The 23,100-nt window shown below is 36.0% G+C and overlaps 1 protein-coding gene across 2 annotated transcripts; it reads right to left on the minus strand.

Annotated features, from left to right (window-relative positions):
• Positions 1 to 32: 32 nt before the first annotated feature.
• On the minus strand, positions 33 to 21,697 carry dync1i2b (dynein, cytoplasmic 1, intermediate chain 2b). 2 transcript variants are annotated; one of them, XM_052130195.1, is made up of 17 exons: positions 21,573 to 21,697; positions 19,366 to 19,474; positions 19,173 to 19,287; positions 16,218 to 16,308; positions 14,461 to 14,520; positions 13,848 to 13,963; positions 13,667 to 13,753; positions 10,582 to 10,744; positions 10,390 to 10,489; positions 7,130 to 7,255; positions 6,816 to 6,962; positions 6,569 to 6,682; positions 5,051 to 5,184; positions 4,821 to 4,965; positions 4,594 to 4,734; positions 2,231 to 2,356; positions 33 to 1,837 (listed from the first exon to the last, which is right to left on the minus strand). In XM_052130195.1, exons 2-17 carry the CDS (start codon positions 19,471 to 19,473, stop codon positions 1,724 to 1,726), a joined length of 1,887 nt encoding a protein of 628 aa, XP_051986155.1. In that variant the 5' UTR covers position 19,474; positions 21,573 to 21,697; the 3' UTR covers positions 33 to 1,723. The 2 variants fall into 2 exon arrangements, with proteins under 2 accessions (XP_051986155.1, XP_051986156.1); XM_052130196.1 differs by lacking the exon at positions 14,461 to 14,520.
• Positions 21,698 to 23,100: the final 1,403 nt, after the last annotated feature.

A 23,100-nucleotide genomic window follows, 5' to 3' on the forward strand; every position in this document is an offset into this window, starting at 1 on the left:
AATCAGTGGAATTGGACACACATGCAAAATGGAGTTGGCACTCTTCGGTCTTAATGTATATCAGGGTTCCTACATATTGACCAATGAACTGCCGTGACTTTGCCAGTTGGATTAGGGTTTTTAAATGTCATTTTATAGAGATTGCACCCTCAAAGTGTAATTGATATAAAGCTATATTAATTAATTAATTTCATATTTAAATATTATATTCATGTCATTCTACCCTGTGCAGTAGGCTATTTGTTTACAAATACTGCAAAAAACTAAATCTGAATTGTGACAGTATTCCAAGTTCAGAGTGAATCTTAAATCAAATCAGATCTTTAACGATTTCAGTTCCTTAACCGTAACGATAATGAAATAAATGAACAAATATATAAAATATTTTGGTTGAGAATTTTAATGCTCATCAAGGGACAAATAATTTCTAGATATTGCTACCACATAAAAATCATTAGGTTCCGGTTGAAAAAAATTTAGTTTCTGAATAAGAATCTGTTATCGGTTCCCAACTCTATACTGCAACTGACATGTAAACAATTTGACAAGTGTATTTGTCTGACAAATAACCAGTGAAAACAAACTATAAAGACTAACTAATTTTCAAAACTTTTCCAGATCTGGAAATCACAATTTTAAAATCCCTGATATTTCCAGGCTTTTCATGACCGGTGGGAACTCTGCCCTTATAGCACACCTGTCACCTACACGTCTACTGTTTACATCTGGAAGACATATTTTTTAGGAAATGTTTCTGCAATACGTCTATATTTCTTGCAGATATTCCGCAGATGTCTTTCAGACGTTTATGAATTAGAATATTTGTAAATCTGATCTTTTGAAGATGTTTAGCAGATGTTAATTAGAATGTGGCGCTAAATATGTGCCAAATGGACATTTTCCATTTAGGTCTTGACTTTAAATGCTTATCGAGAGATTACAATTTTGCTCCATGCCCTTTTTAAATTGCAAAGCAATGGTCTTGATTAAAAAACTAAATAGTGATTTTGAGATTTCTACCAACATACCACAAATAAGTTTTGTTGTTGGCATTTGAATTAGCAAGCAGCAAGAAGATACAAAGATTTTCTATAATGCCGTGTGCTGGAAGATTCTAGATATGTGCGTTAAGTCGTAAGGTTTGCTTTAAGGCGTGTTGAAAAGTAGTCCGATTCTGCTCAATTACAACAAACGTACACGGTCAGTCTTTATATATCAGTCATAATTTAAAACAAAAGGCATTGTTAAAAAGCTATAAATAATCAAATAATTTTCAAGTTAATGTTAAAATTTGTTAGGAAGAAATTAAAAATATTCCCCCTTCTGAAAAACATTTCCCCAGTTACAGCAAGTTAAAGTCTGTGTTCCTGCTAAATCTTTGAGCATTATTAAGACTTGCGCAGAATAATAATTTGCATATTTGTAGCGTTAGTGCTGGTGTACAGCTATGAATCCATCCCTTTAGTCTAAATCAACCTCTAACTATTAGATAAAAACATCAAACCAGGGTTACTATCCCAATATAACACCAACATTTTGTTCGACTTGCAGCATTAAGTGCTTAAAATATAAACTGCAAGTTCTTGGAGTCTCAAGTATTAATTTTTTCCCTTCAGATTAAAAAAAAAAAGTAATTGAAAATCTCTAGATTGTCATCTAATAAATCTTAAAGATAGCAAACTACAGGGGATAAGTCATTGGTCGGCAGGGGTTGCTATGGTGATCATGCAGCCAATCGTTGAGCAGCCAGTTCTTCCACGTCCTCGCGGTTCTCATTAATTTCAGTGAGCGTGCGCACAAACCGAGTCCACTCGTCCTGCCGTGGCACTGAAATTTGCTGCGGAGAAAAAAAAAAAGACGTTACATTTGCACAGTTTTTGTTTTTTTGAATGTATGTGATTTTTTTTGTTTGCTCAATGTGAATTTCATCAAAGGGGTAGATTTGGCCTGTATATTCGGGGGGGCACATCCCCCCTGGAAACTGTGCCCCTGTTTATCATTATTGTACAATATGAACATTACCAGAGCAACGTATTTGTTGTGCACTGGCTGAATATTGACAACATTTACATCACAGTCGGTATAAATAGTTTAGGTGTAAAAATGATGTGCAATTTTCATCTATGATTTTTCTTTTTGCCACATTGCTGTTGGTGTGATTGGACTTAAATTGTTTTAAAAATACAATCCATTTATGAAGGTGAAAGTAGTTCAGTTGTGTCAGCCTCACCTCTCCAACATCGTAAATGTGCACCTGACCCTCAGAATCACCGACGGCCACCTCTCGTCCAGAGTGAGCCCAGCGCACGTGATTCAAAGCGGGGTTTCCCTCCACTGTTACACTCGCTGTGGGAACCTGAAGAAAAACAGAGTCATTGAAGATTTGTGTGGACTAATTCAGTTTCTGTCATGGCTTTTAAATTATAATTTAATATCTGAATTTGAATGCTTGCGGTAGTAAACTTGTAATTTGAATATGAATATGAGAATTCAAATTAAATTAAGAAATTTATGTAACGGCTACAAGTGCAGTTTTTCATAATGCATTTAATTTGTTAGACTGAATTACCCTTAAACCTGTTATCCACTCAAAAAAATATTTCTGGCAACAGTAAGTAAGATTTAAACAATTACTAAACATTTCTTTTGAATTCATACACTCAGAAAAATATATTAACCTATTTTAAAGATTCAAGCATTTCAATTTCATAACCAAATTGAATTGTGTACAACAAAATTAATAACACTTAAAATAATTTTACTCAATTCAATTTAAAGGAAATGTAGTAATGAAATTGAAATGCATTAATCTTAATATTATTTTTGAGTGGGGCCTAGGTAGCCTGGGAGTGGAATCTGTACATTGTGTAAAAATCTAAAGATGCAAAGTTTAACCCTTTAAGCTCTGAATGTGTTTTAAAAGATTTCCTGTTTAGTGGCATCCCCAAAATTGAATGCTTACAAAAAAGGAGGGTTACGTGTTTAGTATCATTTTAAAGAACACTTTAAAAAAATTTAAATTGTATAGTTTATGATAAATTCTGAGACTCTCAACCTAAGAAACTGCTGAAAAAAATACTTTCTCATTAGACATTATATATCTCAGGGTATAAGTAAGGTGTCTACTTTTGTTTTGTTCCCAATCATATCAACTGTATTTGTGAAAAATGTTGTGTTGATTCAACAAAGCAATCACAAGTTATAGCATTAAAACCATTATTTATCCTCCAAAAACTTAATTTACTGTCCAAAAATGTTTCAAGTGTCCAGAAGCCTCTCCAAACAAAAACTTTTACATAATTGTACATAATGCAAACACAACAATGATTAAAGATTTGCATATCATGCAGTCCTGATTTCACAGAATGAGTTTCATTCTGTGCCATTTGAGTCATCACTGTGTCTGTGTCATGTACTTGGCGCCATCTCCTGGTGGCCATATGTAATTAGAATGATTGATCACATGACACTCTGCCCTAATATGGAGGACTATCATCACTGGTTGGAGCAATCTGAACCCAATCCGATTGGGTTTTGCGTTCCATGATGCTACAACATTTCCGATGATGTCATCTGAAACAAGAAAGCTATAATTTTTTAAGCCAGATAGCCAGATGCTGTGTCCACATTGTGCTTTGTGTGGATTATTCAATTATCTATGCATTCAATTACTTTGTGTGTGGGCTCGTTTAAGATAATCTCCTTTATGTAATGGTTTGTGATATTTTATGTTCTGTTTATTTTTCATTAAGTTATATGTGAAAACGCAGCATATGAGCATCATTTGTTCACATGAAACATGTATATCAAAGACATTTACTTAGCTATTACTCACTATATTTTTGGCTGTGAGTAAAACAGACTCTTTGAGAGCTATCTAACAACATATGACACATTGCTATTTGATTTAGTTTTGGCTATTCATGGCAAGAGTCAAACTTTGAGTCAGGGGACAAAGCAGGGAAGCTTTTGGCTAGATAGAAAGCAGAGAGGGTATTTTTCTACAATTCCCTCAGTGAAATCTGCTGGTGGTGAAATTTTGACCTTGGCCATTGATATTAATAATGCTTTTAAATAATTCTATCTTGATTTCTATAGTTCCACATCACTTTGTGAACCATTAGATCTCCCTAAACTGACAAATGAGCAAAATAATTCTCTTGATTCTGAGATAACCTTGGAGGAACTTAGCGAGGTAATTAAGACCTTGTATAAATAAGTCCCCTTTCTGCTGGTCAGAGTGGATTGTGAGGGGGGTTACTACACTCGGTGACCCATATGAGAGCGAGTGTTGATCACGTTTCTTATCACGTGGCTTTCTGTGCATGACACCGCAGAGATTCACAGCATGTGGAGGCTCATGCTACTCTCTGTAATCCAAGCACAATTTCCCACGCGCACTATTGAGTGCGAGAACCACTTATCGTGACCACGAGGAGGTTACCCCAAGTGACTCTACCCTCCCTAGGGTAGAGTCACATTAAGGCACATAGATAAATTAATTGCAGTTGAATAATTTTTTCCAATTCAAGATCCAATTGGACATCCTGTCTGGTGTGGCCAACTCAATTTGGTTTCTGTGTATGCATGTACCTCAGTTTCATTGTTAAGGTCCCACAGGTCCAAGTGTCCAACCCCATCCACACAAGCAAACAGTGCTGGATGTGTAGGTGACCACATGACATCATACACATAATCTGAATTGTCCTCAAAGGAGTACAAAGGTTTATTATTCTGTAAGAGACACAAGTAGACCACAGTTAACAGTTCAATAACATAAATGTAGAGAAAGAGTGTTATTACAGTAGTGTGCTCAGCACCTTGGTACTCCAGAGTTTGACAGTCCAGTCAAAAGAGGAAGTGACAAATAGGTGTGAGAAGTCAACCGGTCCTGCTGCTGTGTGGCAATCGAGCCCTGTGATTGGTCCATGATGACCCTCAAACATCTCGCTGATACCTGCTTTACTACAACACAAACATGTGCACCAATATAAATGTCAACACGAACATGTGAAAACTGACACAATCACTTGCACAAAAACACACTTACCTGCCATGTCTACAAGCGGTGTAGACTGATCCATCCTCACTCCCCACTACAAAGTTATTGACGTCACCCAGAGGAAATGACATGGAGGTCACAGCCACTGATTTAGACTGTTTGAACACAAGCTCCAGACTGTCCTAAACACACAGGCATGAACACACACAGAGGGTTTAGGGTGTGAGTTACACTGTATTTGAGTTAGGACTATGTGATATATAATATTTACAATATATTCAACATGACAAATAAAGCAAAATCATGAATATAGTGGTGGTTTTAATGGTCTTTTTATTTGGCCATTAAGTTTTCTAAAGTCTGTCTTAGAGTGTTAATTGGGTGATTTCCACCTTATCTTGTGACTTATCCTCAAAAATGGCAGCCAAAATACAGTGTTGGGAAGATTGATTTACTTGTGTGATTCTGTCAGTTTTATGCAAATCACTTGCTTGTGTATACTGCCAATTATCATTTTGAATCGATTTGGCCACAATGGCTTGTGGTTCATTTAAACCTATTTCAGAGCAAATACATAAATATTCATAATGAATATCATCGAAAAGCTAAAAAATATCAAGATATGTTCTTTTAGCTATATCAACAGTTTTGGGAAATGTACTTTGAAACTATAGCTTCCCAACCTAATCGTAACTTTTAAAGTAGTGAAATTACAGTAGAGCTAATCTTTAAAAAAATTGTTACATCACGTGACGCCATCCAAGGTTTGAACGTGTGAACGGCGAGCTCTGCACACTTTGCTAGATTTAACACTGTTAATGTCATAAACCGGTGAGATTTTATACACTCTGCTCCATAACTGTTCTAGGAGGACAGTGTAGCTGTTTAGCCCAATTAGAGCCTAGGAGTCGATTTGGTCAGAGATATTAGAGAAATTCTGAGAGAACTGTTGAACGTGTCGGCAATGCTGAAGATAGACGTTGCTGACTTGGAGGATCTTGCTGTGATATGTCGATCGATCACTGCCATTGAGACTAAATTCACTGAGGTGGTTACAAGAGTGGGGGATGTCGAGAAACGGATCGATTATGAGGAGTCGTCGGAGAGGGAATTATCTGCTAAACCCCAAGCGACCAAGGTGGATTTGGAACGTGTCTGGGAGAAGTTGGAGGACTTGGAGAACCATAGCCGGCAGAATAACGTCTGTATTGTTGGAATTCCTGAGGCCGAAGAGGGTTTTTTATTTTAATATTTTGCTTAAAAAAAGACAGAAATGTTCCTTTAAGGCTGCACAGGGGCTCAACTGAATCAGTCAATCGTTTATGTGAACCGTCCGAAAGAACTGACTCACTAAAATAAATCAGAGTTCTCAACACTAAATATAAATGAATCGTTTATTGTACCTCGTTATTTTACATGAACTGTCCAAAAGAACCAAAAAAATTGGTTCTGAAAAATTGTATTAAATTAGTAGCACCACTACTCCCCAACACTGTATACAGCCATACCTGAATAAACAGCAAGAACATTTATTAGACTTGTGACTCAATTTTGTGTGTGTGTTACCTGTGGTGTGGACAGCATGTCCAGACTCCAGGAGCACATCTTGCCATCAGTGGAGATGCTGATGAGATTATGAGCATTCTGAGTTCCCACCAAATTCACACAGTAAACCGGGTGCTGCAGAGCCAGAGAGAGAGAGGATTGAAATGAGCCAGCGTTACTTCACTGAAGATGATGTTGATGCAGACGTATCTGTGTGTGTGTGTGTGTGTGTGTGTGTGTGTGTGTGTGTGTGTGTGTGTGTGTATACCGTGTGAGCTGAGGCTGATAGTGGTGTCCTCTGTACAGGGGTGCGTTTGTTACTGCGGTTGTCCCACAACACGATTTGACCAGAGTATGTTCCTCCCACCACCAGATTAGGGTGAAACTGTGCAAATACTGCTGACATCACTGCCGACTGAACAGAGAGATTAATCTCAACACAGCAACAAAATATAGTTTATTATTGAAAATTCAAATGCAATGAAGTTGCATCTGTAGCACAATGTTTTACCTCGAAGATCAAGAAAAGTTTGATTTCTCTTGATATAATAACAAATGTCATATTCTGAGCCAGCATCTCACCTGGCAGTGGAAGACATATTCAGGTGTGGTCTTCTTATACTTCATGTTCCAGACTAGAGCCACTCCATCAGGCTCATGTGGAGCATCCTCATTACTGCCATATGATGCCACTAGCAGCTCAGGATACTGATGAAAATGACAAAGGAGGGAGAGAAAAAACAGGAAGTATATTGGTATCACTTTGCTTTCCCGTGTTCGCAACTTAAAAAAAACAGTGTTTGGATTTTTATTAATCATTCATTTTGATTTCTTGTGCTGATTCGTTCAGCAGCTATTTTTGGAGATTGCATCTTCACACCAGTAGGTGGCGACAAGTGAGCATCAGTTACGGATGAGTCATTCAATCACTGAATACACTGATTCAACTGATTCGTTCGCCACCAAAATAATGGAAGTGAACAACGAAAGTGAAGATTGATTCGAAAACACTGATTTGTTCACTAAAACAAAGAATATGAGAGCATTAAAGAAAGCGAGTTGTGCTTGATGCTTTGGCTTCAAGTTCTTTCATGTTATTTACTTGTTTGTTGAATTGAATACTTATTGTATTATAGCATATATCACACTCATAAACATTTTGGCTAATTTGATCCTGCTAAAAGTGTAGAACTGGTACTCTTAACACATTTTATCAAATTTAAATCCATTTAGCAGAAATCTGAAGATTTTACCCCAAAATTGGTGCAGAAAATGCATATAAAGTCCTCAAATTCCATCTGGGCCTGTTCATCTAGTCCAGTTATCTAGTATTAGCGATGTCTGATCTTAGAAAGAATCATTAGATTGCACCAGTTCTTGTTAATGATTCGGTCGAAATGATTCACTACACCGGAATAATAAACAACACAAAATGTTTTATTCTCTTATAATTTACTCACGTTCTTGCCATCCCAGATGTGTATGACTTCCTTTCTTCAGCAGAACACATTTGAAGAAAAATATTTCAGCTCAGTAGGTCCTTATAATGCAAGTGGATGGTGATCAGATCTTTGAAGCTCCAACAAACACAGACAGTCAGCATGAACATCATCCATAGGAATCCACTGGTTTAATTAATGTCTTCTAAAGAGAACTGATCGCTTTTACAGTGAAAAATATCAATATTTAAGTACTTTTTAACTATAAATCATCACTTCCGGTCAGCAGCAGTATGCACATGTGACGTAATCAAGTTGGCACGTTCACGCAAGAACTGCTTTTTTAAGATGTAGCCCCAATAATAAAGGCTTTTAATATTGAAATTCCACTTGAGTGCCTGGATGTACATTTATGTTCCCACCATTTTTTTCATGTAACTAGCCCCTTTTTCGGAGCACCTGTGACATTTTTTGAGTACCAGATGCACTCTTGGACATAATTTATTTTCATATACAATATTAGAACAATTAGACCAAAAAATGTGACCAATTTTTATCAATTAGTCCATAGTATGTGTGAATGGTGATTTTTAACACGTTTCTGTGCTCATCCTGGATGTCTCAACCGAGAGAAAAATGTGACATTACATCCCAACGTGAATACGTCAAATGAGGCCTTGTGAACTTTGGCCTCTTGTGAATGCGGATACTGCTGCTGACCGGAGGCAATGATTTATTTAATTAAAAATTTATCTGTTTTACTTTAGAAGCCATTAATTTACCAGTGGAGCCGTATGGATGATGTTTATGCTGACTGTCTAGTTCTTTTTGGAGCTTCAAAGATCTGATCACCATTCACTTACATTTTAAGCACATACTAATGTATTCTTCTGAAGAAATTAGGGAATTTTCATTTTTGGGTTAACTATCCATTTTAATAGTGATAAATAGCAGTATTTAACTAGAAAGAGCACATGTAAATTGCTGCATGGGCAGAAAATACCTTACAAATTATCATTATACATCACTTGACTAAGTAGTAAAATTTCCAATACGATCTATTTTAATCAGTCTTGTTTGTTTTACTTTCTCAGATAAGTATATTTGGGAATTTCCTTTCACTCTGGAAAGCATTCTGAAATTCAGATTTTAAAAACTAAAATCATGGATGACTGACAAGCACAAGTCTTCTGAAAAAAGTATGTTTTATTTATTAACCCCTCAAACTCTAAAAACAAAATATGTTTAAATTGTTAAATTCCCCAGATACATTAGTCAGACATTGAAAGGTTACAATCTGAACCTTGATGTATCAGCATGATACATAAAATAACAACTTTTGCATCACAAATAAGCACCACCTAGATGTGATGAGGTAGAAATGAATGTGAATATAAAGGTTTTTCACATAGCACTTACTGTCATACGTCAAATGAAAGCTCTCATTCTCAGGAATGTAATTATACATTTTATTTTGTTGACCTAATACCACAGTTCGAAAGATTTTCAAGAATCACAAAGTGAAATATGATTTCTCGAAGACATCAAATACAAACGTCTCTTTTAATGCTCCGATAACTGCTGCTGTAAGCCCGAAGTAGCCAAAAATGCTATATCTGCTTAAGGTAAAATCTTACCTTAAGCAGTTTTCTACAAAATGGGCCATTTTTTACTTGTCTGTGAGCTTGATTGTGTGAATAATACAATGCTATATCTAAGAAGTTCAGAAAAAAATGTGCAGTCCAGCAGGAAAAGCATGCTTAACATATTATCGGAAAATAAATGCTATCGACTACTGGTGATACATTTTTTTATCATCACAAAGGGGAGAATCTCAGATTTCTAATGACACCTAGATTGAGCTTCAAGTCCACTCAGAGGCCGAGATATTCGATGAAATAATGAGGGTCGTGCATGAACTGAAAATTAGACTGAATGTCAATGGACGAGCACATCTGTGAGGGCTAAAATGCGTTAGAGCGCCACCTACATTTCAAACCTGCATTTTGTGACAGAAGGTGAGATTAATTCTAGCACTTGATGCCATCTATTGGAATAAAATAAGACTTTTTAAAGACAGACAGAGTGAACAGAACTAGAATTACATGCTTACAAAGTTAGGACAAAAATTTAAATAAATTTGAATGTGAAAAATTGCAGAATTTAAGCGCAGAGTTGGGGAAATTACTTTTAAAAGTAACACTTTAGATTATTATTCATTATTATAATTATTATTATTATCCGTAAATGTTTTTAAAATCCAATTTCCAGTTCCCATAACTTCTATGTATGGGGACTTTAGGGAACACTTTGGAGCACTGACTGTGAATCGTTTAATTGAAACAAACAGAAAAAGAACCGAAACACTAAAATGAATTGAATCTATATGTACATCTCTTGTACCTGTGGTGACCAGTCGAGGCAGGTGACGACTCTGTGTTTGGACCAGCGTTCGTCTGCAAACTGTCTGTTTAGTGAGAGTTTCGCCCCAGCCTGAGACTCCCTGAGAGAAACATGTACAATACAACAACAAATGATACAATAATCACAAAACAGAAACTGATCCAAACAAACAGACTCTGTCTCTCTCCTCACCCCTCTTTGTCTTGAAGATCTCTTCCGCTGTAGTCAAAAAACACATCCACCTGCTCGGAGAGCGCGCGCTCAATTATACGAGAGCTGTGGTCAAAGAAGGTCGTGAACTCTTCGGAGTGAAGAATCTGCTTTTTCTCTTCCTCAGTCAGCTCATGAGGGGGTGCTACACATACACAGAAAGAGTTTGCTTTTTAAAATGTTTATTCAATGTTACTTTTAACTGAATTTCAAGTCTTATAAACACCTCTCCTGGAACTGAAAGTGCTAATTTGCAAAACAAAGTGCACAGTTTTTAGAGCTACCTTAATTTTTTTAAAACTTTTTCTCTTATTCTTATTAGGGCTATCAGTTTAATGTGTTCATTTGGTGTGATTATTTATATAAAAAATAACTTGCTAAAAAAATTACTCCAATTATTTATGTCTCCGGACAGTAATAGGAATATTCCTACCATCAGAGCAAGAACCTCCTGTTTTCAGCAAGGGGCATTAAGTGAAACTCCAGCTATATATATATATATATATATATATATATATATATATATATATATATACACCGATCAGCCACAACATTAAAACCACCTGCCTAATATTGAGTAGGTCCCCTCGTGCCGCCAAAACATTGCCAACCCGCATCTCAGAATAGCATTCAGATATTATATTCTTCTCACCAAAATTGTACAGAGTGGTTATCTGAGTTACCGTAGACTGTGTCAGTTCAAACTAGACTGGCCATTCTCTGTTGACCTCTCTCATCAACAAGGTGTATCCGTCTGCAGAACTGCTGCTCACTGGATATTTTTTGTTTTTGGCACCAATCAGTGTAAATTCTAGAGAACTTCCTTATAGAACTGCTTCAGCTCAGCCATATTATTAGGATGTCTGGTGCGAACGGCTCTCTTGAGGTCATTCCACAGCATTTCTATTGGGTTAAGTTCTGGACTCTGACTGGGACACTCCAAAAGGTGGATTTTTTTTTCGAACCCATTCTGTAATGGATTTACTTCAATGTTCAGGGTCATTGTCCTGCTGCATCACCCAGCTTCTACTGAGCTTCAGCTGGTGCACAGCCATCCTGACATTATCCTTTAGGATATCTTGATAAACTTGGGAATTCATTTTTCCCTTCATGATGGCAAGCGGTCCAGACCCCGAAGCAGCAAAGTAGCCCCAAATCACGATGCTCCCTCCACCGTACTTCACTGTTGGGATGATACTGATATGATATGTTGGTAAGCGGTGCCCTTTTTATGCCTTACATAGTGCTGCTAATTCTTCCCAAACATTTCAACCTTAGTTTTATCAGTCCACAAAACATTTTCCCAGTAGCGTTGTGGAGTGTCAAGTTGGTCTTTGTTAAACTTCACACGTGCAGCAATGATTTTGTTGGAAAGCAGCAGCTTCTTTCATGTTGTCTGTTTAATATTTTCCGAAAAAGTAGAGTCTGTAGAGTAGACTCATGAACAGAGTTGTTAACCATTTCCAGTGATTCATTCAAGTCTTTAGCTGTCACTCTTGGGTTCTTTTTTACTTCATTAGCTGGGTTTCCATCCAACCATTTCTATGCACATTTTCAAATTGCGCATAAGAAATCCTAAATGGAAATGCTTGATATGAGAATAAAACCTCAAAATGTGAATCGAATTTAATGCGTTAGGAGGAGGTGGATTTTCTAGAGTTTCGCATTAGTTAAAATGCGCATCAAGGTAATGGAAACAGTTTATTGGCAAAATGATGACGTGTTTTGACCATTCGTGCACGTGTTATGAGTGTGCGATAGCTTGATGTTAACGAAAGGTCAGACCATGGAGAACAAATCTTCGTATATAGCACATGGCATTTGGAAGTGTTTAACCCACAGCTGGTCTTTCAAGCAGGTCCTCACAATCCGCCAGAGCAGTTTTGAGCACGGGTGCTCCCATGTACTGTATGTAGACGTTGGCGGCATATGGGCATCGCATCCATTTCAGCCCTCATTATATCAGATATTCCACTTATTCTGTGACATCTCTTGGCAGCATTTAATAAAACAGGTAGAACTGCTCCAATCCTGAAAATAAATCTCCCCTAAGCAAGGAGGACATTCAGCTGCTCCATCAAGACAAGGCGAACTCCCTCAAGATAATGCGCATGACGTGGTAAATGGAAAAGCGCAACAATTCGTCAATTCTTTAGTCAAATTTTTAGAAATGCGCTTAACAAATGCTAAACGTTTAGATGGAAACCCAGCTCTAGAGCATTCTGTGGAGTGCCATTTGTCATCTTGGCTGGACGGCCACTTCTAGGGAGAGTAGCCACAGTAATAAATCGTCTCCATTTATAGATATTTTGTGGAACTGGACAGATGAATATTTAAGCTCTTTGAGATAACTTTGTAACCCTTTCCAGCTTTATGCAAAGCAACAATTCCTGATCATAGGTCTTCTGAGATCTCTTATTTTTTGTGAGGCATGGTCCACATCAGCAGATGCTTACTGCAAATAGCAAACTCAAAATTTTTCATTGCTTTTTATAAGTCAAAGTAGCTCTAACCCACACCTCCAATCTTTTTTCTTTTAATTGGATGACAGGTTTGCAAACTCCTGACTCTAATTTGCAATTTGTTGACATCATTAGCCTAGGGGTTTACATACTTATACATTTACATACTTGTGTTTGTTCATTACTGTAACTAGGATGAAGATCAAACCAGATTTTAAGGCAAATGTATACATAAAGAATGTAATTCGAAATGGTTCACACACCTTTTCTTGCCACAGTAATTAACTTGATTAAAAATGTAATCGAATGACAGCACTAATGATGTTAGACTGCCATGTACTTGTACACTGTAAAAAAAAAAAAGGTAACCTAAAATGTGATTTATGTGGAAGCATCTAAATTAACAGATTTAATTACATTCAAAAATGTTGACTAAATGTACCTGATAAATTAGGTTACAAGAGTGAAATAAATATTTATGGGTTAAATTAAATAACCCAAAACGCTTGAGGTTACAATCAGTTGTTTAAGTGCAGGTGTGTGTTTTAAAGACCCGTAAATGTTTATAGACATTACTAGTGATAATGTATGTTTGAGAACATTACCTTCCTCTTCATCCTTCTGAGAGTCTTTCTCATCCTGCCGATCCAGAACTGGCTGCGTCTCAGCCAAATCTTCCTCGTCTTCCTCATCTACAATCGACACCCATAGAGTTTAGTTTTCCGTCAATATCCGCACTGGTGCATTAAAGAAAGGCAGTTTCTTTAGTCAATTGCAGTCAATTACCTTCTCTGTGCTGAGTTTGTGTGGGTGTCTGGGTCTCTTTCGAGTATGACACCACTTCTTTGGGTGGGAAGTCCACCTGTGTGACCTTTGACATGCCCAGCTTCAGTGGGCCACGTCTGCAGAAAATATAGGCATATACACATATATGATCACGGTAATAACAACAACAAAACTCGTCAGTTACTTGACAAATGATCAAATGAGCTGGACTAAAAGATAATTGCTCAATCAAAATAAGAAATGAATCATAAAAGCATTCAAGAAAATAGACAGTGCAAACAGAGTGCTTGGGATATCTAACCTCCAAAATGAAGGCATGAACACCCCACAGGACGTCAAAACATAAGGTCGGGAGGTCTTATGAAGTACATACTAAACGGATTGAATTCTCATGTTACATAAAGTATGTTTCGATTCAAAGTCGTTGTATAATTTACACACTGTCTACAGTGGGAGTGCTATTTAGTTAGAAAAAACAGAAGACAGCAACAGATTGAGAGATTGGACAAATGTAACAGAAGGATAAATGAGTTAATGCAGGATACTAACAGAGAAGAGAGTGTAAGTAAAGCACAGGAGGAGTGATGTTAATGAGAGAGACAGAGAGCAGTACCCGAGCTGAGAGTCTGAATGGAGCAGAAGTGTAGAAGGGTCAGAGTCCCAATGAAGAGTCCTGTTAGACACACACACACAGGAGGTAGACATGCATGCATACAGATGCACACAGGAGAGCAGTTATAAGAGTTGCCACTCCAGTACACTGTTATCCACACAAATATAACTGAGCATGCACACACACACATATACACACACACACTTTAAAGTGAGTTTCACACAGAACAAATGTAATATAATGATTAGAAATCAATTGCTATTTTTCAGTTGCAATAATGCCAGATTTATCATTATGTTTTATACATATATAATCTTATACACTATACGTACAAGTAGTAATTTGCTTAGGGCTCCTATATGCTCAGAAACGTCTCTGACACAGCTACTTACCAAAAAAGAAAATAAATGGACATTAAATATTGATTTGAAACACTGTAAAAACGTTTTGTTAGGTAACCTCAAAAATGTGCTTCATGTGGTAACATCTAAATTAACTGCTTTTATTTCATTCAAATGTTATTTAATTTGACAACATCAGTGTAACTGCATCAGGTTAAACCAACAAAAGTCATCTTTAAGGGTTATATTAAGTATTATCAGATCCTTAAAGGTATAGTTCATCCAAAAAAGAAAATTCTTTAATCATTTACTCACCCTCATGCCACCCCAGATGTGTATTCTTTCTTCTGCTGAACACAAACAAAGATTTTTAGAAGAATATCTCAGCTCTGCAGGTCCATAAAATGCAAGTAAATGGTGACCAGACCTTTGAAGCTCCATAAAGCACATAAAGGCAGCAGAAAAGTAATCCATATGACGCCAGTGGTTTAATCCATGTCTTCAGAAGTAATATGATAGGCCGTGGGTGAGAAACAGATCAATAGTTAAGTCCCTTTTTATTAGAAATCTCCAATCTCACTTTCACTTTGACATTCTGAAAGTGAAAGTGGAGAATTATAGTAAAAAAAGAAATATATATATATATATTTATCTGTTTGTCACCCACACCTATCATATCGCTTCTGAAGACATGGATTAAACCACTGGAGTCATATATATTACTATTAAGGTGCCTTTATGTGCTTTATGGATCTTCAAAGGTCTGGTCACCATTCACTTGAACAATATGGAGTTACAGAGCTAAGATATTCTTCTAAAGATCTTTGTCTGTGTTCAGCACATCTGGGATGGCATGAGGGTGATTAAATGATGAAACATTTTTCATTTTTGGGTGAACTATCCCTTTAAGGTAACAATTGCACATTACCATGTTTTACAGTGTTACACAGTGTAAAAGATCAGGTGTATATATACAGATTAGAAGTCATTATAGAATGCCACGATTGATGAGAAACAGAAACAAGTATTCCAGAGAGCTGTGTAATAAGGTAAATACCGTTCTCATAATACACTGTAAAAATTGTGTACTGCAATTATTATCTTAAGGTGCTATTTCTACCTGATCTAACCCTTAAAATCCGTTTTGTCGGTGTAGCCTAATGTATTCAGGTTGATTCAATGATGATAAACAATGTTCTTAATTTGACTAAAACCAGTTCACTTAGATGATACCACATAAATGCATTTTTTCGGTAATCATTTAATCAGCAGTCTGCGCAGACTGTTCGCATGTAGCCCTGATTTTCTTAACACGCGGACAGTCCTCGTATTCGCTCTCGGTCAAAAAAGTACTTTGAAAGGCACTCTTAGTGTTTATGCTGTTTTTATGCAAGTATATACATGTGTGCATCTCACCTGGGCCCCGTCCCGCCATCTCCTGAGTCCTGGCTTCCCGTTTCGCTGGGTGTGCCCACTGATTTGGCAGAGGGGGACATGGGAGGGGGGACTAAATAGTGAAACAAACATGTATCCTCTGTTACCACCCGCAGAGGTTGCACTACGCACAAACACGCGTGCATGCATGCACATCCACATCCACATCCATACGCAGGGGTGGGATGGGGAGGAGGGCATTTCGAACAAAACAAAAAGAAAAATTAAAAAAGGATAAAAGTAGGGAAGCAATGGAAAATGACAAGCGAGAATGGGGTGGTAATAAAAGCAGTGAGGAGGATTGAGCCAAAAAAAGAGAGAAGACAAAAGGGCAGTGGTTAAAATTCATGCAGGATTCACACATGCGTTAATAAACATTAGTGCTCATTTCAAACTTAAAGAAAAACATAGGGCTGAGGGTGTAATGACCAATACAAATGGCAGGAATGGATAATGCATTATTAGTTATCAGACTATAGGGCTGTTTGCTGACTGTGTGTGATGTAGAATGCATAATTGTGGGCTATATTTTCTTTGATAGTAAAACACAAAACATTAAGTAATTAATAACTATGAATATCAATAATTATCCTATGTATAATGATTACTAGTAAACCTGCTGAAAACTAACCTGGTCTCATAGAAACACGCTACTAGCCAAATGTCGCCACAGTCACTTTTTGTTTTGAGATCAGGCTGTGAAAAACAGCTTAAACCTAACTAAGGTGGTTTGCTGATCTTAGTTGGCCACCAGTCTGGTTTCTATTGGTCTACAGTCTGGTTTGATGGATTTAAAAGGGGTTTTTGGGTCAGGATGGGAGACCAGATGAGCAGCCAAACCATTTTAAACAAGCTAAGACTAGAAAAACACTTTAACCTTCCCATTGTCTTAAGAAACCACATCCTCCTTTTGTTCTTCGGGTCATTTTTGGCCCCTAGTGAAAACCATTAAAAATAAATAAATTCTTCATAAGTGTTCAACAGCACTAAAGCCCCCTTAACACAAATCTGCTTTATTGTGGTCCCAAAGTTTAAAATGACGGGGGGATATTATATATTCTTAATATTAATGGAAAAAAACTAATTTTTAAAGAATGTTTTAAAATGAGAAAATCTTGTAAAAAAATCAACATTGCACATTTTAGGCTTACAATTTTAGTAAATGCGTATTTTAAAATTACAAATGAATCTCTTTTGACTTTTCAAGCGGTCAACAAATGGGCTCACTTTGCAAGTCCTTTGCAACAAACCCATTCCTTCTGTTTCAAAAAAAATCCATATTACATAGATTTAGGAGAAACGTATATACAATAGGTCTTTAACCATTGGGGGGCCTTTAGACCCATTGTACGCTATCATATAAAATCATGTTAGTAAACTTATTTTCTACTACCCCATTTCCAAAAAAATTGGGACAGTTTTTTTGTGTGTGTGTGTGTGCGATTTTCTCCCCAATTTGGAATCCCCAATTCCCAATGCGCTCTAGGTCATCGTGGTGGCGTAGTGCCTCAATCCGGGTGGCGGAGGACGAATCTCAGTTGCCTCCGCATCTGAGACCATCTTATCACGTGGCTTGTTGAACGTGTTACCGCAGAGAAGTAGCACGTGTGGAGGCTTCACGCTGTTCTCCGCGGCATCCACGCACAACTTAACACGTGCCCCACCGAGAGCAAGAACCACAATATAATGACCACAAGGAGGTTACCACATGTTACTCTACCCACCCTAGCAACCGGACCAATTTGGTTGCTTAGGAGACCTGGCTGGAGTCACTCAGCACGCTCTGGATTCGAACTCGAGACTCCAGGGGTTGGTAGTCAGCGTCTTTATTCGCTGAGCTATCCAGGACCTCCAGAAAATGAGCTTTTGAACATTTTAAAACTTCTAAATATTTTCGGTAGGAACCAGTGATAGGCTCAACAACAGGACCAATATAACAGTCCTATCAGAAGGGCAATTTCTCCCTTTTGATTGCAATTCCTCCTCTTCTGATTGCATTTATTTGTGAAATTAAAATTAGTGTAATGGTCTAATTTCAATGAATTGTCTCAATACTCTCCCCATTTTACCAATAAAAGAAAATGAAGGACATCTGGGAGCGAAAGGTACACACTTAGCGATAAACTCATTTCTGTATGGAAACGCTTAAGGGTAGATTTCTTGCGATCATCTGATATGAAATGACTGTACATTTTCAAAAAACAATGAAATTGTGAATAAATTCACATGGTAAAACATCATATAATGTGTAGTTGTAGTGATTTCAATATAGCAAAGGCTGAATCTAATTTACATTTTTGTTTTTATTAGCATTTTGCATACTGTCCCATCTTTTTCGAAATTGGGGTTGTAAAATATTACCTGATCGACACTGTAAAAACACTCTCTGTATCTGTGTGCACAAACCCTGTTCTGTCTGCGGTTTATGGGAAAGATGCAGTACCCAGTGAAGCAGGTGGGGGCCCTAAAGGAGAGTATGGGGCTAGTGGCTAAATGAAAGACATTTTTTATATTTTCCGTTCAAATTTGATCTATAGATGATTATTTAAAGCTGTCCAGAAAGTCTGATGGTGAAAGTTCACAATGTTTTTTCGCATAATGGTCAAAACTGACCGGTTCAGACAATGAAAGTAATTGTTTGTTTTAAATAGCTTTTTCTCTTGAACGACTACATAAAAAATACATTTTCTTTTTTCTTTATTTAGTTTTGATATTCAAAACAGTCACTACATTTGGTTCCATTACCAAAATCTATGCCATATTTATAACGCATTCTTTACCTGTCCCGGGTCAAAAATGACCCTAAGACCATATGAGGTTTAAGCAGTTTTTCAGGAGGGAACATAATAGTTTAGTATGAAAAAATTTTCTATAGTAGTTAACCATTTTAATGGCTGTAAACACCGAAATAAATGTAAATTCTCTGTTGTTTCATACCCATGGAGGCGTCGACGATTCCCATGCTCTGCAGCAGAGCCTCCGCCTCCCTCCTCTTCCTCTCCAGATCAGAGTCATCCTGAGGAGGAGACACGCCCTCCTTACGCCCATCCAACTACAGCAGGAGAGAGAGAGTGTTTCAACACAAACACAAATAGAGACGCAACAACTGCAGTTATAGAGCACAGATCACCTCTTTCTTCTTGCGTTCTTCCTCTTTCCTCTTTTTCTCTTCTCTCATCTGAGCCAGTCGCTGTTTCTTTCGCTCTAACTCTGCTTTCAGCTCACTTTTGTCTGACATTCTGTGACAGACACAAACACATGAAAACAATTGCCCAGCAATGAGTTAAAGCTGATGTAATTTCTGTGGCATAAGCACCACCGAATGGAATTGCAAAAATAAACAAAACAGCTTTCTGAATACGCCCCCCCTCCTCTGCCACTGGTCAAACAAAGACATAGCCCCACCCCCAACTCACGGCATTGGTTGAGTAACGTTGTTGGGGCAGGTCTAAGTGGGTTGCTCAAAACAAACACTTGTGATACATTGTTTACAGTTTTTGAGAAAATGAACCTATTAATGGGTTACTAATAGCTGTCTCTGCATATTAAGCTGGGATATAAGTAATTTAACACTGAAATGTTACATACATCAGCTTTAATGTTCCACATGTTTGTAGGGTGTTTGACAGCATTATTTAGGACACAATACCTTAGTAAAAACATTAGTATAAACATAGGTAATATATCATAACAACTTTATAATATTTAGTAATAGGCATTAATTAATGCTTAATAGATTAGTAGTTCATGTATGTTCGTATGTGAACATATAGGAAAATGTAACAATATTATAATAGTATAAACATTAAAACAACATTTTAATGGTATTTCTAAGGAACTATCTGAAAGGAAAGGAAATTATCTACTGATATATTTATCTTCATATCTCAGGGATAATGTAACGTCGTTAAATAAATGGACATACATTGTTTATATTTCATGAAATAGTTGGAGAGTTTAAATTACTTTGTTAGCTATCTTGTATAATCGAGTATTCCAGAGCGCTGTGTAATAAAATGAAATAACGTTATTATGATAACGTAAGGTTCTGTGATTGGTTGAAACATAGATTAGAAAACATATATTTTAACATTAGACGTTAAATTTCTTTTTTAAATTCACTATTGTTTTATTGAGAATTTTTCCAGAGTCTATAAAGTATTTAACACAATTATATCAGAAGTAATTGTAATTAAATTACTGAAAAATTAAGAGTAATCCATTACTTTTTAATGATAAAGTAATTTAATTACAGTAATGAATTACTTAGTAATCATTACACCAAACACTGGACCTGAATAATGACACTGAGAAACATTAATAGCCGTTTCAATCAAAATTACACATTAACGAATAATTACAACAGAAAAACAATTATTTAGACCCATTGTACTTAACCAATTGGAGACAAACACAAGGCCACTATACCCCGCCCATTTTATTTCAATCCCTACATAGATTTCTACGGTTTTGACAGTGTCATGAATAATTATGATTCAAAATGTTATAACTAGAATAATATTGTAATTATATATAACTATAATTTTAACAATAATAAAATGACATTTTATATTCGTTCTCCTGTCTATTAGATTATAGTATTTAGCGCCCTCTTGTGGTCATTCAGGGAATATCGCTGAGGTCATTCTGGTCCGCACCCATGAGCTCAATGTCCAGCAATCATTAACAACACACTACACCCCATCCCCCCTCAATTTACTTGCATTATCTAAATATTTTTTGGTTGCCCAGCTAGTCTCGTCAGAGTTTGTTCAGTTGAGATACCGCAATGAGAGAACACACACACACACACACACACACACACACACACACACACACACACACACACACACACACACACACACACACACACACACAGACACACGGGGCACTCCTGTAAGAGTCCCGGATGGTCAGTCAATATGGCTGCATGGCACACACAAAAATCCCGGTGCCAGCTCGTAAACTAACATAAAAGCATAATTATGAATGCGCTCATTAATGACATTGAATGTGATCATTTATACAGCGCGCACGTGACTTTTCATCTGAAGCGCGCTCCAAGCCGAAATTAAATAAATCATAGGACATTTGCAAAATTGTCCTTATTATTCAAACCATTTAAAATACATCAAAACACGCCTGGAAGTGCTTGTATGCGTTTATTAAACCAATACTTTATTGTATAAATTATAATCTAAAATCACAGCCAACTCGCAGACGTCAGATGGCGTCTACATGATTTAAAGTGAATCAAGCAAAAACCAGTATCACCGTCAAACTGCATTTTAATATCATAAACCATATTGTTTAATTATGCACAATGATCATTCTTACTTGAAATAAAGGTGTGTTCCGCTTTGAGGTTGTTCTTTAGAGGATTATTGTTCTAATAACTTATTATCCTCTTCTCTTGTTGTGACAGCAGCGCTGGATGCGTCTGACTTCGGGATGCGGCTACGGGAACCGAGACGTGTCTCCTACTAAAGAGACCGGATGAGGCGTTTCATGTTGTGGCCACTAGAGGGCACACTTTCCCCAGAAGCATTTGTGATATTTCACAACGACATGAATGAAAACTAAGAGAAAAATAAGCAATTTGTTAAACAATATTGTTCATGAATAAAATTTAATTTACTTTAAAGATAATCAATGACGAATTAAATGTTTCAACAATTAAAATAATAATAATAAATAAATCAAAACAATTAACAGTATAAGATGCAAGAGATTACAACACAAATACTACCAAAATCCAAGAGGAAAAAATATGCATATTCATACATTTAAAAATACATATTATTAAAATCAAACTTACTTACTAAACAATGTAAAATTCTATTAGTACAGTAAATTTAACTAAATTATAAAAATAAATTCATGAAAATAAACTTTATAAAATGCAAGATATTACAACGTAAATACCACCAAAATTAACCAAAAAACAAATATGCATATTAATAAAAAATTATGTTTAGCAATATTTTTCTATGAATAAAATCACATTGACTTTAGAGATAGTAAACAATGACAAATTAAATGTTTAAATACAACTAAATGACACATAATATATAATTAAAAATAAATAAATGTAACTTTATAAGATGCAAGATATTACAACACAATCACTTCTGAAAATATACATAATAAAATAAATAAATAAATAAACAATACTTTTATGAATAAAATCAAACTTAATAAAGAAAAAGTAAACAATTACACATTATATGTTTAAATAGATTTAAATGACACACAAGATACAATAACAAACAAATAAATAAATAAACTAAACTTTATAAGAGGCAAAAGATTACAACACAAATACTAAATCAATTATGGAAACCAAGAGAAACATATGAACATTAATAATGTTTTTAAACAAAAATTATTATTAATAAAATCAAACTTACATAGTAAACAATGACGTTTTTACACTAAATGACACACATGATTAATAAAATAGAAAAAAAAGATACATTTATAAAAATAAACTTTATAAAATTCAATAAATGAACTGAAACCAAAAGGAAAAATATATAAATGCATGCATTTTTTACAAAAACAATAAAATAAAAATTATTTAAGAGACACAAATTCTGTTTTTGAATACAACAAAGCATATATGATAAAATGTAAAAATACAAATAAAATAAAAAATAAAAGTTACTAAACTTAAATAATAAAAACAATAGAAGAATAGAACAGAATGGGGTAGAAAACTAGCGTAAGTCTTACCTATAATGTATTTTTGAGAAGTTTATAATATATTAAATTATTAGGCCAACTGATGAATATTGACATTTAAAGTTGATAAAATGCTTATTTATGTTCATTTTATTTGTCTATTCATTGGTGCACTAAAAAC

This window comes from Xyrauchen texanus, chromosome 7 (assembly GCF_025860055.1).
Source record: "Xyrauchen texanus isolate HMW12.3.18 chromosome 7, RBS_HiC_50CHRs, whole genome shotgun sequence".
Lineage (NCBI taxonomy): Eukaryota > Metazoa > Chordata > Actinopteri > Cypriniformes > Catostomidae > Xyrauchen > Xyrauchen texanus.

Bases quoted from the DNA above. Each gene is read 5' to 3' on its own strand.
- dync1i2b (XM_052130195.1), bottom strand. From the start codon at position 19,473: ATGTCAGACAAAAGTGAGCTGAAAGCAGAGTTAGAGCGAAAGAAACAG. The intron at 6,683-6,815 runs GTATACACACAC...CTGGCTCTGCAG, and splicing joins TATCAGCCTCAGCTCACACG to CACCCGGTTTACTGTGTGAA. The intron at 5,185-6,568 runs GTAACACACACA...CTGTGTGTTTAG, and splicing joins ACATGCTGTCCACACCACAG to GACAGTCTGGAGCTTGTGTT.